Source organism: Sinohyriopsis cumingii, chromosome 1 (assembly GCF_028554795.1).
Source record: "Sinohyriopsis cumingii isolate HCF-2022 chromosome 1, ASM2855479v2, whole genome shotgun sequence".
NCBI classification, from domain to species: Eukaryota; Metazoa; Mollusca; class Bivalvia; order Unionida; family Unionidae; genus Sinohyriopsis; species Sinohyriopsis cumingii.
In genome coordinates, this window is record NC_142961.1 from 176,676,845 (window position 1) to 176,689,944 (window position 13,100).

At 33.3% G+C, this 13,100-nt stretch overlaps 2 protein-coding genes across 3 annotated transcripts in view; one reads left to right on the forward strand and one right to left on the reverse strand.

Moving 5' to 3' along the window:
- The window catches only part of LOC149808446 (limbic system-associated membrane protein-like), a 37,954-nt gene extending 26,415 nt beyond the window's left edge, over positions 1 to 11,539 (forward strand). Inside the window, exons 6-8 of the mRNA XM_089977332.1 lie at positions 2,585 to 2,875; positions 3,335 to 3,442; positions 8,287 to 11,539. Of these exons, the coding sequence (XP_089833458.1) occupies positions 2,585 to 2,875; positions 3,335 to 3,442; positions 8,287 to 8,396 (509 nt within the window). The 3' untranslated portion in view covers positions 8,397 to 11,539. The remainder of the gene's footprint in view (positions 1 to 2,584; positions 2,876 to 3,334; positions 3,443 to 8,286) is intronic.
- LOC149808445 (protein phosphatase 1 regulatory subunit 36-like) overlaps positions 1 to 13,100 on the reverse strand; it is a 141,494-nt gene that overhangs the window by 104,901 nt on the left and 23,493 nt on the right. The gene's annotated exons all lie outside the window — the stretch shown is intronic.

Here is a 13,100-nt window from a genome sequence, read left to right on the forward strand (position 1 = left end):
ATAACTGATATAAAAACTAGGCCTAGCTAATGATGGCTTCATGAATACATTTTGCTAAAACACAACACTAAAACTAACCTAGCTACGGTGAGGGGGAATCTCAAAATGTATGGTCAGTCAAAGTACCTCCAAAAAATTGCAGGACGAAGTAACTTTTGCTTTCATAACAGAAGAAGGCAAAGTTTAAATTTTTGGGCAACTTAGTAATTGGAGCTCATTACTACAGTTAAAGACGGCATGCTGTATGAGATATGCAGTTGGGGTTAATTGCAATATTTAAATATGACATGCTATATGAGATCTGCAATTGGAGTTAATTACAACACTTAAAGCTGACATGCTGTATGAGATTTGTAACTGGAGTTAATTACAACACTTAAAGATGGCATGCTGTATGAGATTTGAAATTGGAGTTAATTGCAACATTTAAAGATGGCATGCTGTATGAGATTTGCAATTGGAGTTAATTACAACACTTAAAGATGGCATGCTGTATGAGATTTGTAATTGGAGTTAATTACAACATTTAAAGATGGCATGCTGTATGAGATTTGCAATTGGAGTTAATTACAACACTTAAAGATGGCATGCTGTATGAGATTTGCAACTGGAGTTAATTACAACACTTAAAGATGGCATGCTGTATGAGATTTGTAATTGGAGTTAATTACAACACTTAAATAAGGCATGCTGTATGAGATTTGTAATTGGAGTAATTACAACACTTAAAGATGGCATGCTGTATGAGATTCGCAATTGGAGTTAATTACAACACTTAAAGAAGGCATGCTGTATGAGATTTGTAATTGGAGTTAATTACAACACTTAAAGATGGCATGCTGTATGAGATCTGTAGTTGGAGTTAATTACAACACTTAAAGATGGCATGCTGTATGAGATTTGCAGTTGGAGTTAATTACAACACTTAAAGATGGCATGCTGTATGAGATTTGTAATTGGAGTTAATTACAACACTTAAAGATGGCATGCTGTTTAAGAGTGGAGCTAGGTATGTGAGTAAACAATAAGCATGTCTAAAAGCATCTGTTACTGTTAACCAAAAAAAACAAAAAGGCAGGAAGAAGTCAAGCTGACCCCTGAGAATTTATTTACAATGCCAATGCTTACACTGGTTCAAACCATGAAGAAAAGTGGGAGTATTGCCAGTCCATCGGAAGTTAACAATTGATGCAATCCATTATAATTGCACTTCACAATGGCACCACATAAAAGCTTGGCCTGTTGATGCAATCCAGTATAACTGCACTTCACAATGGCACAACATAAAAGCTTGACCAATTGATGCAATCCAGTATAAATGCACTTCACAATGGCACAACATAAAAGCTTGGCCAATTGATGCAATCCAGTATAATTGCACTTCACAATGGCACAACATAAAAGCTTGGCCTATTGATGCATTCCAGTATAATTGCACAATGGCACAATAGCACAAAAAAAAGCTTGGCCAATTGATGCAATCCTGTATAACTGCATAATGGCACAATGGCACAACATAAAACCTTAGACTATTGATGCAATCCAGTATAATTGCACAATAGCACAACATAAAAGCTTGGCCAATTGATGCAATCCAGTATAATTGCATGATGGCACAACAAAAAAGCTTGGCCAATTGATGCAATCCAGTGTAAATGCATGATGGCACAACATAATAGCTTGGCCAATTGATGCAATCCAGTATAATTGCACAATGGCACAACACAAAAGCTTGGCCAATTGATGCAATCCAGTATAAATGCACGATGGCACAACATAAAAGCTTGGCCAATTGATGCAATCCAGTATAACTGCATAATGGCACAACACAAAAGCTTGGCCTATTGATGCAATCCAGTATAACTTGCACAATGGCACAAAGTAAATGACCATAGTGGCAAATTTTAACTGTGATTTGATCGGATAAAAATGCTGGACTAGCATACTGAGATGAACATTTCTTAACAAGAAAGCTTCACGAATTTGTGAAGTTATTCAAATAAAACATGCATGGTGTATACCATGTGTATAGATGATTTTATTAAATTGTTACCTCGGTGCTATGATGGAATGGATAAGCCTCCTGAAAGGTCACTTTATGCTAATGATCAACAAGATGAGCTTTCTCATCAAAAAGCTTAATATTGTGCCTCTCTGTGCTATTGATTCCATGGAATTTTCAAGTGGGTCCTGGTTTTATGCAAAGAACATTGCAAACACTACTGTACATACTCACTTATAAATCAAGATGAACTTCAAACAACATTTAACCAAACAACATTTAACCAAACAACATTTAACCAAACAACATTTAACCAGATCTGCCACTGCATAATGTGCTAGAAGATCAGCTGTTTATTTCCCAAATTATTCCTAACAAATAGCATACACCCAGATCAGCTGGGACATTATGCGATGACAGATCTGGGTCTGTGCCATTTGTAGTTGGATTTGACTTATAAGTGAGTATAATTGGTACATATTCATTAAGAAACTATTTAATCAATACTTTCAAAGTAATTAGGGTCTTTACACTCTCTAATAAGGGATTAATTTAATACAATTTTCAACCCCGATGTTTCAGATCCTCCAAAAGTAACAGTACGTACCAAAAAAATCCAGCAGTATCTGGGAAAAGAAACAATTTTATCATGCAGGGTTGAAAGTTATCCGCTTGCCACAATAATCTGGTCATTTGGTGACAAAGAACTACAAAATTCATGGAAATACAAGATCATCACCCATACAGAACCTAATGGTCAGGGATTGGATACACTGCTTACAATTCTTGGAATTGAAATGTCCGATGATGGTACCTACCAGTGTCTTGCCACAAATTCACATGGTTCTGATGAGGGAACAACTGTGCTACAAGGTAGATATAAACATATAGCACCATTAAAGTTTGATGAATTCACTCCAAAGTAAAACATTTTTCAATTCACTTGATGATGGTGTTAATATTTTATTAAAACTATGTTGCAAATGTGAATACAATTTATTTATCTTGCTAAATCCTTTGAAACTTTCTAATCATAAAATGTAATACAGCAGAATACTGTACTCTGTTCGTAATTAGAAGACTTAAGTATATATAAAAAACAAATGGTTACTTAAATTGTGTGGGTTTATTTTCACCAATCTTAGACAAATGTTGTAATCACTGATAAGAAATCTTCCCACTGACATTTTAGAAAAGAAAAATAATAAATACAAAAAAAACCCAGAAAAAACAAATAGAAATGTGCACTTAAGTATATTTATCGAACCTTAAAGATCAATTTATCATATTTTGTTTGATTATTTATGTGGTTGGACTTTCTTGCTTGTACAGTTGAGACTCCCATGTGGACAACACCAATACCAGCTATATCAACCACAATGGAGACTCCTCCAACGTCTTCAGCACCAACACCTCAAACTCAAAGGTCAACAATAAGTAGTAAGTTGCCATAACTACTTTTACTTATCTGTGCTACAAGCTATATATATATATCTATATATATATATATATATCTATATATATATATATATATATATATATATATATATATATATATATATATATATATATATTTATATATATATATACCACATGCATTCAAAATAATATGGCATTTAATGTATTGGTATATAGCAAATTGATATACCAATACTACTGGTATATCCTATTGTCATCTGCCCATGGTACAACAGTACAAATACATAAACATTCTTTCAACTGCATGCCTATAGATCAATGATGAATTTCCACTCATTAATCATTAATGATGATTGAAAATAATGATAAAAGGTATTAATAGTCCCAGTTTTCTAAATGAATTTAAAATGGTACACAATTTTATCGCAATCCTTTCTTTTTTCCATTCCCCTTTCCCCTATTATGCATAAAGGGAAACATATGCAGAAATATAAAGTTAAAGAGAAAAACAATTTGGATTGGATGAAAACCTTAAAACTGATCTTGCACCAAGTAACCTGCAAGAATATGGTTAGTCGTAACGGTATGTTTACACCTTCCTTGGGATCTATCTACAGTGTTCATAATATCATTTATACATACATGTAGTTGCAATAGCTGGTTGACACTATATGTTAAATTTGTTGGTTACCAGGCACACATACTGTAAAGTATTTAATGCTTTATTGTTGTTGTTGTTGTTGCCTCTTAAACCTATTATAATGTTCCAAAAATTGATTATTATTAATTAAATATAAAAGTGTCCAAATGGCAGCCCCCCTCCTTGGACAGGTGAAAATCCATGAAAATACAAGCATTGGGGATTTCCGCTTGTGTCATATGACAATGTCTCTGGATCTATGAGTGGTGGTAAAGTTAATTCAAACTATCCAAAGAAAAGGAGAGAGAGAGATAGAGAGAATTTTGTGGTCAGTAGTAATGTTAATTAAAGCAGAATAATAACTTACATCAACTGTAAATATATTTAAATGTTTTAATCACCTCTTCTATTCCACACTAATTTCCATATGCCAGTATGTCAATGCCTAAGCATTCAGTGTGTACAAGAAGCTAACGTGTTCATAGTGCTCTACTTTTTTCATAAATACAATCTTTCATGTTTAAATTATAAGTGTGTCTTATATTGATTTAATCAATGTGAATAAAAATAGAAACTTACAAAGAAAACAATCAACTTACAATTTGCAAATGTGATTGTGAACAATAAGAAAAGGGATAGAACTACATCATATAGCGAACACACTCACAGGAATGTAAGTTCATTCTCTCGATCAATACACAGTTTCCTGAAGCATATCTTAACTCCATTCAAAGGGAAAATATATGTATTTGTATGTGATATAAATAAAATATATGTATAGTATGTACACTGCATCAATGATATACCACACGTTGTATAAACTTTTCATTAAAAGCAACTTGGCAAGCCTCATTTCCTTTTAATGAATAATTTATACATCTTGTGGTATATCATTGATACAGCATACATGCTATATATATATATATATATATATATATATATATATATATATATATATATATATATATATATATATATATGATCCATTCCTAATGTCTACAGATTATAAAACAATGAAAGACTTCAACCAAAATGACCTTGTCCTTTGAATGAACCCATAACCTAAAGATGTCCATCAATCAATCTGTCCACACCCTATATTAAAATCAATCTGTCTACACCCTGTATTAAGATCAATCTGTCTACACCTTACAATAAGATCACTTTCTACACCCCACATTAAAATCAATCTGTCCACACCCTGTATTAAGACCAATCTGTCTACACCTTACAATAAGATCAATCTGTCCACACCCTGTATTAAGACCAATCTGTTTACACCTTACAATAAGATCAATCTGTCCACACCCTGTATTAAGACCAATCTGTCTACACCTTACAATAAGATCACTCTTTCTACACCCTGCATCAAAATCTATCTGTCCACATCCTACATTAAAATCTATCTGTCCACACCCTACATTAAAATCTATCTGTCCACACCCTACATTAAAATCAATCTATCTACACCCTGTATTAAGATCAATCTGTCTACACCTTTATAATAAGATCACTCTTTCTAAACCCTACATTAAAATTAATCTGTCCACACACTACAATAAATTAAATCTGTCCAAAACCTGTATTAAGATTAATCTATCTACACCCGTATTAAGATCAATCTGTCTACTACTTACAATAACATCACTCTTTCTACACCTTACATTAAAATCTGTCCACACCATACATTAAAATCTATCTGCCCACACCCTACATTAAGATCAATCTTTCCACACCCTATATTAAGATCAATCTATCTACACCCTTTATTAAGATCAATCTGTCTACACCTTACAATAAGATCACTCTTTCTACACCTTACATTAAAATCAATCTGTCTAAACTCTGTATTAAAATCAATCTGCCTACACCTTACAATAAGATCACTCTTTCTACACCTTACATTAAAATCAATCTGTCTAAACTCTGTATTAAGATCAATATGTCTACACCCTAAATTAAGATCAATCTGTCCACATGCTACATTAAAATCAAACTATCTACACCCTGCATTAAATTCAAACTGTGCACACCCTATATTAAAATCAAACTCTCTGCACCCTACATTAAAATCAATCTGTCCACACCCTACATTAAAATCAACCTATCTACACCCTACATTAAATTCAAACTGTCCACACCCTACATTAAAATCAATATTTCTATACCCTGTATTAAAAGCAATCTGTCTATACCTTGTATTAAGACCAATCTGTCTGAACCCTACATTAAAATCAATCTGTCCACACCCCACATTAAGATCAGTCTGTCCACACCCTACATTAAGATCAATCTGTCCACACCCTACATTAAGATCAAACTGTCTTCACCCTTCATTAAGATCAATCTGTCTACACCCTACATTAAGATCAGTCTGTCTGCACCCTACATTAAGATCAATTTTAAAGCAATTTAGATTAAAACTCTATGTCCAAGTTTGTTAGATTACACTCAAAGGCAGTCTCAGTTAAAATGGAATATCTTTTTTTAAACTTGGTTTTCTCAGATACTAACTTTGAGATATGTTTAAGATTGGTCTGTAGATTGGGAAGTGGGTTTAGTGGTGTTACGGGGAGACAGCTGAGAAAAGAATAGTGTGGAGATATTAATACTTTTTCCTGCTTTGCTGCAGACTTTTAGCTGTTGTGTAAATCTCAATACTTTTCACATTTCCTTTTAGTTAGACCTAAAATTGCTGAACATTAAGAAGTAAATCTGAGTAAAGATCATGAAACTGTTATTATACTATATCAGTTTAAAAACTGAATATTCATGATGTTAAAAACTGAATATTCATGATGTTTAATTAAACCATGATACTGTATTTTCCTGATATTTTGTGTTTTAAGTAAATCTAGTAGTGGTTTGTACAGTTACAGAAAAGCATGCATTGTACCTAAAAAGTTAATGGTTGATGTGCTTGGTGCTTAGCCTTGTCTTAATTATACCACAAGATAATTATTATGTTTATTTCTTGTCCATATGCTTTGATTTGAAGCTTACTGTATGTCTGTGCCTTTCTTGTACAATATTACAAAATCTAATCTAAGTCATTCCGATTTATAACAAAAGGGACAAGTGGGCCAAATATTACTCACCTGACCTAAAAGCCAGATGCAAAAGAAGTTGGACAAAGTTGGACACAATATTTGGGTCATTTCAATGTTTACTAAACAATTTTTTTTCTCAAGCTGATAAATGAACATTTTATGTTATACAAGATTTCTCCAATTTTTTTATATCTTCATCTGCATTTGATGGAACATAAGCATATAATATCAGATCTGGTCTAATTCTGTTGAGCGGTTTTTGAGAAGTAATTTAAATTCTTGTATATTTTTTAACTACTGTGGCCATATTTTATCACAGATCAACATCATTAAGTTTGAAATACATTTCATGACAGGATATTTACTGTCAAATTTGATCAAATTCTGTCAAGCAGTTTTTAAAAATAAGAATTCATTTAAAGGTATTTCTATTTTTAGTAATTCTGACCATATTGGCTAATGTATCTGTATCTACTTCATGAATTTGAAAGGCCTTGATTCCTGAATACTTCCTGTACAATGACATGAATATGAAAGACCTTGATGCTGAATACTTCCTGTACAATCACATGAATTTGAAAGGCTGTGATGCCTGAATACTTCCTGTACAATCACATGAATATGAAAGGCCTTGATGCTGAATACTTCCTGTACAATCACATGAATTTGAGAGGCTGTGATGCCTTAATACTTCCTGTAAAATCATATGAATTTTAAAGGCCATGATGCCTGAATACATCCTGTACAATCACATGAATATGAAAGGCCTTGATGCTGAATACTTCCTGTACAATCACATGAATTTGAAAGGCTGCGATGCCTTAATACTTCCTGTAAAATCATATGAATTTGAAAGGCCTTGATGCTTGAATACATCCTGTACAATCACATGAATTTGAAAGGCCTTGATACCGGAATACTTCCTGTACAATCACATGCAAATTGGTCAGGCAGTTTAAATAAAAAGTATAAATCAGCAATTTTGACAAATCAATGCATGATGGATGAATACTGTGAGGTCACTTGGTCTAATGGTCAGGTGAGCTAAAAGTAACTTTATAACAAACTGACTTGTGCATGTACACAATCAAAATAACCATCATTCTAGACAGATTTTATTTTAAATGATAAGAATTACAAATACAACTTAATGTGCATTTCATTTATTTTTACAGGTGAAAATTTTATAACAGATGCAAGCTCAGGAAATGGTGGAGAGTATGTGTATGCAAACCCACAGCATGCAATAGCTGTACTTTTGATTGCCCTACTTGCTAATTTGTGAAATACCATTACACTGTACAGATTACTCTTCCTGGGATAAAAAAAATCACTGTCTACCAACAGATATGGCTAAAGACAATGTAATGTTATTTCACTCCTAATGATGAAGATGTAATCTCAGCAAAGTATCTATAACTGATATATTCCGGAATTGTCTGTGTGCCAAATTTGAAAATGGCTGTTGTACTGTTCTATTGGATATACTGAAATGTGTACAAATTATTTCTTTAATGATGTTGTACAAACACATTTCTCTCCATGACAAGAGATAATGATGCTGTACAAACACATTTCTCTCCATGACAAGAGATAATGATGCTGTACAAACACATTTCTCTCCATGACAAGAGATAATGATGCTGTACAAACACATTTCTCTCCATGACAAGGGATAATGATGCTGTACAAACATTTCTCTCCATGACAAGGGATAATGATGCTGTACAAACATTTCTCTCCATGATAAACCTAACCATCAGATCCACAGACTTTTGGTCATAACAGGAATTCAAATCCATGATGTCATATGGAAGTGATAGCCAGATAAATGGAGGTTTGATTCACACAACTAAACCAACTAAACCACCATCAGTCATTCAGTTCAAAAGATCAATAGACTTTAATAACTTCAACTATTTGAAGGACTGTTTAAGTGGGAGTTGTGTGTGTGTGTGTGTGTGTGTGTGTGTGTGTGTGTTTTCACATATCATGATAACTTTTGGATCAGGATAAACCATTACCAAAAAGACGAGTCCTTAAAAATAATGGTTGGTTATCACCTGGAATTCACAATCTGCAACAAATTAGAGCTTTAATAATAAGGTGATCAATGGAGCACAATGGCAAACCCCAAGAATGCAATTGTAAAGAAGATCTTCACACAGACTGGTTTCAAATGGCAAATCCTGAAAATGAGATTATGAAGTACATGTTGACACAGACTGGTTTCAAGTTTACAGTTAATTCTTTGTACCAAACATTGTGATTTTTGGGTGCCAAAATGTTATATGTATTACTATATTCAATGTAATACTCATACTGGCCCCAAAAAAATTATAATTTGTGTAAATTTCACCAGATTCAAACTCATCAATAAAGTACACACCAATGATATCAAAAACTGTCCAATCACATGCATGTAAATATAGATAAGTTGGGTTCTTTTGCTAATGCTTGGCCTGAGACTGGGGAAGCCACCATGGAGCAATGGTCATGGCATTAGACTTGTAATCAGAAAGTTACAGTTAGATTCCCATCATTAGATCAGCCTACATTGGCTACTGTCGAGTGTCCTTTGGCACTTTACTTACACAATGTAGCCTTCCAAATACAGTTGGATACTATGAAGTGTCCTTTGGCAAGGCACTTTACTTACACAATGTAGCCTTCCAAATGCAGTTGGCTACTGTGAAGTGTCTTTTGGCAAGGCACTTTACTTACACAATGTAGCCTTCAAAATGCAGTTGAGCTGTAAAACACTCAGACAAAATCCAAACACTTTCTAAAGCTTGTTAACAATTAAATGGTAATGATGCACAAGACATGCATGGTGTATATTCAGAAAAATCATGAGTTAGATTTCAACCGCCACTTCCCTCTCATGATAAATGCTGGGATCAAAACATGTTGGTTTAGAATTGTGTGCTTTATGCAAGCTTTTAATCTAAAAATGGGGAGGGGTGAATGCTTATTAATGTACATTTGAATATTACATCAAATATGGCAATTTATACTGTGCCATTTATAATTACAAATATCCAACATATATGTTTGAAATGCATATAATTAACTATAAGAATATAGTGCTATAATACTATTTTATTACCTATCTGCTGTTTTATTTGTAGTCAACCATTTATTTCTTATTCCTGTGATTTTTTTTCTATCTGTTTCACCTTTAAATGCAAGCAGTAGTTGCACAGTAGGGAAAAGTACCAATGGACTATTGCACATTAGGGAAAAGTACCAATGGACTATTGCACAATAGAAAAAAGTACCAATAGACTATTACACAATAGAAAAAAGTACCAATGGACTATTGCACATTAGGGAAAGGTACCAATGGACTATTGCACATTAGGAAAAAGTACCAATGGACTATTGCACATTAGGGAAAAGTATCAATGGACTATTGCACAATAGGGAAAAGTACCAATGGACTATTGTACATTAGAAAAAAGTAACAATGGACTATTGCACATTAGGGAAAGGTACCAATGGACTATTGCACATTAGGAAAAAGTACCAATGGACTATTGCACAGTAGAGAAAAGTACCAATGGACTATTGCACATTAGAAAAAAGTACCAATGGACTATAGCACAGTAGGGAAAAATACCAATGGGCTATTGCACATTAGGAAAAAGTACCAATGGACTATTGCACAGTAAGGAAAAGTTCCAATGGTCTATTGCATATTAGGAAAATGTACCAATGGACTCTTGTTCGGTGTAGTAATGTGCAAGGTACTGGCATTTAGAAACTATTCATTAAATGAATTTTTATTTTCACAATGTTGAATATGTTCATTTTGATGACCTTGGTATTGAATATGTTTGTTTTGATGACCTTGGAGCAAAATCTTTTAAGGTAATGTATTTCATCTTGGAATTTCAGTGTCTGTAAAATTAGTACTTTGTTTTTCTGTAAGCCTTAGGAAAAATAGGTAATAAAACATTGATTTAATCATTTTGGCAATAGAATACCAGGTTGTCTATGATACTGCATGGCAGATTGTTTGGTCTGTATCTGCATAACAGTGAAATAACTGTATACTGCCACATAAACTGGGCCAAATATATTTCTTGCACATCAACATTAAAGAGCAGAACATTATGTATAAAGCACAACACAAACATTACGTGTAAAGTACAACACAAACATTATGTGTAAAGTACAACACAAACATTATGTAGAAAGTACAACATAAACATTACATTCATTAAGTACAAGTATTTGCAGGGCTCAAATCAATTGATCTCAAAATATATTACTGTTTTCAAGAGATGAAATAATGTTGTTTATGTATTTATTTAGTGCTTAAAAATACATAATTTATGCTGTACTTAGCACAATACTTTTATATTCAAGTATATAAGAAAACCTTTTATTAATATTTACATGCATTAAAGGGTCAAAGAAATCTGCACGTTTAATTTATAGAAATGATTGATACTGTCAATCATGGGCCAGGTTCAAGAACTGACTGCTGAAGGAAATATAACACCTTGCAAAGGTCACTGATACATAACAGATACTGTGAAAGTCTTACAACCAAAGCATCCTCTCACAAGAGTATGAAGTTTAGTTGGCCTGGCCAAATAACAAATACAAATCTGCATAATGGACCAGTAGATTAGGGTCTGTGTTTCTATGTTATTTCTTGTACTGATTACTCATAATTAACTGCATAGACCCAGATCTGACAGCACATTATCCAAAGGTAGATCTTAGTCTGTGCAGTCTGCAGTTAGACTTGACTTATATGAGAGTGTATATGGTATGACAAGCACATGTATTTAAGTAGCATGCTAGTAGCAACACTAATGAGAAAGTGTTGTCTTATGACATCCATCTTCCAGTGCACAAGATTATAAGTACTAACTGGAATAATTCTGGTCTGAATTGTTTCTAATGATATCATTGTTATTTCAACCATTGAGGAATTTACAATAAATTAAAATAGTTATAAAAACAGTAACAAAAAGGACAGCCTTAAAACTACTGCTGCAAAACATGGTACCTTGAACCCAAAACTATTTAAGTTCCATAATGATTACTACCAAGCCTGAAAAAATCCATGAAGGGATTTAAGAAACAGAAGTGTGTGAAAAAACTTGAACCAAACCCCTAACATAATATTTTATCAATGTAACCTCCTTGACCCCAATATCAAGGGACAAGTGCACATTGCAAATGAACTGGCAAAACTTCATAATGAATCTAAAGCCTTTTGTGAACATTTACAGGACATGTGTTGGTACTGCTGGTTTTGTTGCAGACTGTAATTTTCTGATATTGGAAGCTGGAAGCATACTCAAGAAGAAAAAGGATGACTTGTATTATTCCTTAAATGGTTGCTGTTAATGATAAAGTATGTGATAAAACCTTGTCATGATGTCAGTATATTAGGTTATTACAAGCCTTTTCTCTAGTTCTTTCATGGTAAGAAAGAGCTACTGTCCTACACCCAGTGATTTTGTATTTAAAGATATCAACCAAAAATTACTTTTTTTTATAGGTTAAATTGTAAACTGAACTTGTATGCCATGTAGTGGGCATAATTTAATCCTAACTTCAGACTTTGTATAGTCTGACTATACCTCCCCATTTGTTTGTACCACCTACCCATTTCAATAATGGAAAACTTTAATGTGATAAAAAGTGCTAGGAATTTAGTTAATTCATTCATTGATTTATAATTTCTAACATGACTGTGTGCAGACTGGCCCTAAACCATCATTATCTGCGCGTTTCATGCATAACAGAAGTTTTCAATATGACAGACGGACATGCTCTAGATCCATTTCCAGTTTCTGGACAAGTCCATTTTCAGCAAAGGGGTGTGTGCATGACTACTGATGTACATACATATGTCGTCTGCTTCCGATACTTACAATGTCTAATCAAGCAAAGGAAATGAATGACAACAAATTTGCCTTTCACATGTACTCAACAAGCAGTTTAATTTCTCTGTTCATGTGTG